Source organism: Ursus maritimus (assembly GCF_017311325.1).
Source record: "Ursus maritimus isolate PB19 chromosome X unlocalized genomic scaffold, ASM1731132v1 scaffold_X1, whole genome shotgun sequence".
Lineage (NCBI taxonomy): Eukaryota > Metazoa > Chordata > Mammalia > Carnivora > Ursidae > Ursus > Ursus maritimus.
The window spans coordinates 74,858,263-74,862,830 of NW_024423319.1; the positions used below are offsets into that span (position 1 = coordinate 74,858,263).

The following is a 4,568-nucleotide window of genomic DNA, read 5'->3' on the forward strand; positions in this document are numbered from 1 at the left end:
AGCTGCCGCCCGACCTCCTGCTGGCCGAGCCGGCTGAACCGGCGCCCACCCCAGCGCCTGAGGAGGAGGCAGAGGGCCGGGCCGCAGCCGAGAGTCCCCGCAGGCCGCTGGGCCCAGGCCCGGGCGTGGTGCTGTACCTGTGTCCCGAGGCGCAGTGCGGACAAACCTTCGCCAAGAAGCACCAGCTGAAGGTGCACCTGCTGACTCACAGCAGCAGCCAGGGCCAGCGGCCCTTCAAGTGCCCCCTGGGCGGCTGTGGCTGGACTTTCACCGCCTCCTACAAGCTCAAGAGGCACCTGCAGGCTCACGACAAACTGCGGCTCTTTGGCTGCCCTGCGGAGGGCTGTGGCAAGAGCTTCACCACGGTGTATAACCTCAAGGCGCACATGAAGGGCCATGAGCAGGAGAACTCGTTCAAATGCGAGGTGTGCGAGGAGAGCTTCCCCACTCAGGCCAAACTCAGCGCCCACCAGCGCAGCCATTTCGAGCCCGAGAGGCCATACCAGTGCGCGTTTTCCGGCTGCAAGAAGACGTTTATCACAGTGAGTGCCCTGTTTTCCCATAACCGTGCCCATTTCAGGGAACAGGAACTCTTTTCCTGCTCTTTTCCTGGCTGCAGCAAACAGTACGACAAGGCTTGTCGCCTGAAAATTCACCTGCGGAGCCACACCGGTGAGAGACCTTTCCTTTGTGACTTTGACGGCTGTGGCTGGAACTTCACCAGCATGTCCAAACTCTTAAGGCACAAAAGGAAGCACGAGGATGACCGGAGGTTCATGTGCCCTGTGGAAGGCTGTGGGAAATCTTTCACAAGGGCTGAACATCTGAAAGGCCACAGCATAACCCACCTGGGCACAAAGCCTTTTGTGTGCCCTGTGGAAGGCTGCTGCGCCAGGTTCTCTGCTCGCAGTAGTCTCTACATTCACTCCAAGAAACACTTGCAGGACGTGGACACTTGGAAAAGCCGTTGCCCAGTCTCTACTTGTAATAAACTCTTCACATCCAAGCACAGCATGAAGACCCACATGGCCAAAAGGCACAACCTCGGCCAGGATCTCTTAGCTCAGCTAGAAGCTGCAAATTCTCTTACACCCAGCAGTGAACTTACCAGCCAGGGACAGAGTGATCTCAGTGATGCAGAGCTAGTGTCTCTCTTCTCTGATGTGCCTGGCAGTAGTTCTGCTACAGTGCTGGACACAGCATTGGTGAACTCTGGAATCTTGACTATTGATGTGGCTTCTGTGAGTTCAACTCTGGCAGGGAGCCTCCCTGCTAATAATAATAATCCTTTAGGGCAGGCTGTGGACCCTCGGGCCTTGATGGCCACCAGTGACCTTCCTCAAAGTCTGGATACCTCTCTTTTTTTTGGAACGACAGCCTCTGGTTTTCAGCAGAGTCCCTTAGATATGGATGATGTCCCAAGTCTGACTGTGGGGCCATTGGCATCTCTGGGCTCTTCGGGTATGAAAAACTCGAGTCAAGAGCCCCAAGCTCTGACCCCTAGCAGTAAGCTAACAGTGGACACAGATGCCCTGACTCCTTCAAGCACCCTTTGTGAAAACAGTGTCTCAGAACTACTGCCGCCAACCAAAGCAGAATGGAATGTACATCCTGACTCCGACTTCTTTGGACAGGAGGAAGAAACCCAGTTTGGATTCTCCAATCCAGCAGGAAACCATGGTTCTCAGAAAGAAACAGATCTTATCACAGTGACTGGCAGCTCGTTTTTGGTATGAACTATTAATTCATTGCCATGTGGCTTATTCTTATGAATTACACTCAATTTTTAGGACATTCTGGACTAAATGTTTAAATGCAGCCATTTCTTATAGGTTTGAAAAAGAACAACGCCCTGGGCTATAAGTTTGGAGATTTAAATTATGATCTTGACTCTGGAACTGTCAAGTTGTGTGACCCTGAGCAAGTCACTTAACCTATCTGAGCCTTAATTTCCTTATTTATAAAATGAGGTGGTTTGAATAGCTTGTTTCTAAGGTCTTTTCAGCTCTGTATTTAATGATTTTGTGCTCTTTCTTGAAAATTTTAAGAAATCTTACCATGATTAACTATTGCATGTGCTTATAATGTAATGAAAATGCATTGAGAGTTAATGATCAGAGAATGTGGAACTGGTGTTTAACTTTAAAATTTGAATGGAAATTTTATAGACTGTCAAAATATTTCTAAAATCTAGTGTTAGAGCTTAAAAAAAGGAAGCTAAAAATATGGGTTACTTCTGTTTACCTCCTTATCTTTCAAGCTGCTTCTTATTTTTTTTTTTAATGGAAGGCTGTGTTTGTGAAAAGTGCCAGAGCTTTGATATGACTCAGACCCAGAAATATTGATGTTGTGGTGTTGAATAAGTGGCCTTATATAAGTCATTTAGCATCAGTAAGCCTCAGTTCCCTAGCTGTAAAATGGTCTTTATAATGTACACATACCTGGTGCATTGTAGACTTATTTTTCTATACTAGGAATTAATTTTGGGGGTAGAATGTTATGTGCTTTGGCATGCTTTAGTGAATCTTTTCACCCCTCCTGCCCCTCTCATTCTTTCCTCAAAGAGGACAAGTTAACATAATTCAATGTGACATTTGTGCAGGCAATAAAGGTTTATGAAGGTTAAGAAGCAGGGAAGGGAATATCTTTCTTCCACAAATTAACAAGGATTTTTTTCCAAACAATGCGTGTATAACATTGCCCCTAGGTCCGTTAGTCCAAATTATAGTATTTTTGCTCTGCATTCAAAGCCAACCCATAGGGTGAATATATAGAGCCTGTGATTCCAAGAAAATCTGGGAATGGATCAGAGTGACATTTTCTTCTTCTGTGTCCCAGAGAGCTCATTGCTTGCCTTCTCCCTGAGTTGGAATGAGAGGTTTCATTTGCTTTTTGAGTAAATATTATCTGTCTTACACGAGTGTAGCATTTTATAGTTTATGTAGCACTTTCACAACTTATATTTGAGTCTCACAATATTGTGAGATAGTTGTGGCAACGTTTTAACTATAACTTATGTTAAAAATTAAAATTTACCTAACACATTATAAATGAATTTTATTTTATATATATATGTATATATATATATATGAGTGTGTGTGTGTGTATATATATATAGTCCCATTTTATTCTTCTGAGTTTCATGATCACTTTTGTTTATAACCACTTTTTTCTGTTCCCCTGTAATTGATATCTGTTCCTTTCTGCCAGCTCTACTCTTTCTCCAACCTATTCTCTAACGTGCATATCAGTTTATGTCATGATCTCTTCTTTTTAAACTTTAATTAGGTCATTTTCATGGTCACCATCTCTCAGCCATTCCCCTCATGGCCCGTTTTTCAGTCACAATATTTATTGCAAGTGTGTGCAGTACAAAATTATTTTCTGGATTTAGGTGTCAGTGTGTTTCTATGTAAATCAAATGATAATGGGGATATTTTTATGTAAGGTTTTCATGGGATATGTTCTTTTACTTTTAAATTTGTCACCATGTTGTCCTGCTACCAAACACTATTAGTTGCTCTGAAACATTCTGACCCATCACTGCTTGCATGTAGATGTTTGTGGATGACAATTATAGCGCTCTGGTAGTGCATTTTATAATTTGCCACTTTGAAATGCAACTGTACTATCTTTCTGGTTTTTAAATTGGTTGTGCTCATTCGGTGAAAAAGCAAGAAGTATATACATAAATTTATAATTCAAAGAAGTGGTCAGACTATATTTCTAACCATTTAACAGTTCTCCCTTAGCACTTTGGAAAGATTTTAAGCCCATTTTGGAAATGTGTTGTCATTGGTTAAGTTCTCTTAAATAGATTTTTTTCTGGGACGCCTGGGTGGCAAAGCAGTTAAGCGTCTGCCTTCAGCTCAGGGCGTGATCCCGGCGTTATGGGATCGAGCCCCACATCAGGCTCCTCTGCTATGAGCCTGCTTCTTCCTCTCCCACTCCCCCTGCTTGTGTTCCCTCTCTCGCTGGCTGTCTCTATCTCTGTCAAATAAATAAATAAAATCTTAAAAAAAAAGATTTTTTTCTTTTCCTACAGGTAGGAATATAGAGGCCTAAGGTAAACATTGCAGGTTATAGGCTTCTGTTAAGATATATAACCATAAGAATATTTTAAAATTATTTCACTTTCTTTAATCCCTCAATCCTCTGTCCTTCCATTAAAAGCTATTATATTCTGTGGAATTTTCTTTTTTTTTTTTTTAAGATTTTACTTATTTGAGAGAGAGAGAACAAGCAGTGGGGAGGGGCAGAGGGAGTAAGAGAGAAAGGGAGAGTGAGAGAGGCAGACTCCCTGCTGAGCAGGAAGCCCAGTGCTGGGCTCCATCCCAGGACCCAGAGATCATGACCTGAGCAGAAGGCAGATGCTTATCTGACTGAGCCACCCAGGAGCCCCTCTGTGGAATTATCAATGGACAAATTTTACTTTTCTTGAAGATAAAAAATCTTGTAATTGTTTGTGGTCTCACACAGTTTCTTTCAATTAATTTGTTCGAGCGATTTCTTTTTCAATACCATTTTCCCAGTATGATGGTGAAAATGGTGTGACATTGTAGTCAGAA

At 43.1% G+C, this 4,568-nt stretch overlaps 1 protein-coding gene across 1 annotated transcript in view; it reads left to right on the top strand.

Moving 5' to 3' along the window:
- Positions 1-4,264, top strand: part of LOC103680493 (zinc finger X-linked protein ZXDB-like) — a 10,492-nt gene extending 6,228 nt beyond the window's left edge. Inside the window, exon 2 of the mRNA XM_040632448.1 lies at positions 3-4,264. Coding sequence (XP_040488382.1) covers positions 3-1,736 — 1,734 coding nt within the window. The 3' untranslated portion in view covers positions 1,737-4,264. The remainder of the gene's footprint in view (positions 1-2) is intronic.
- The last annotated feature ends 304 nt before the right edge of the window (positions 4,265-4,568 follow it).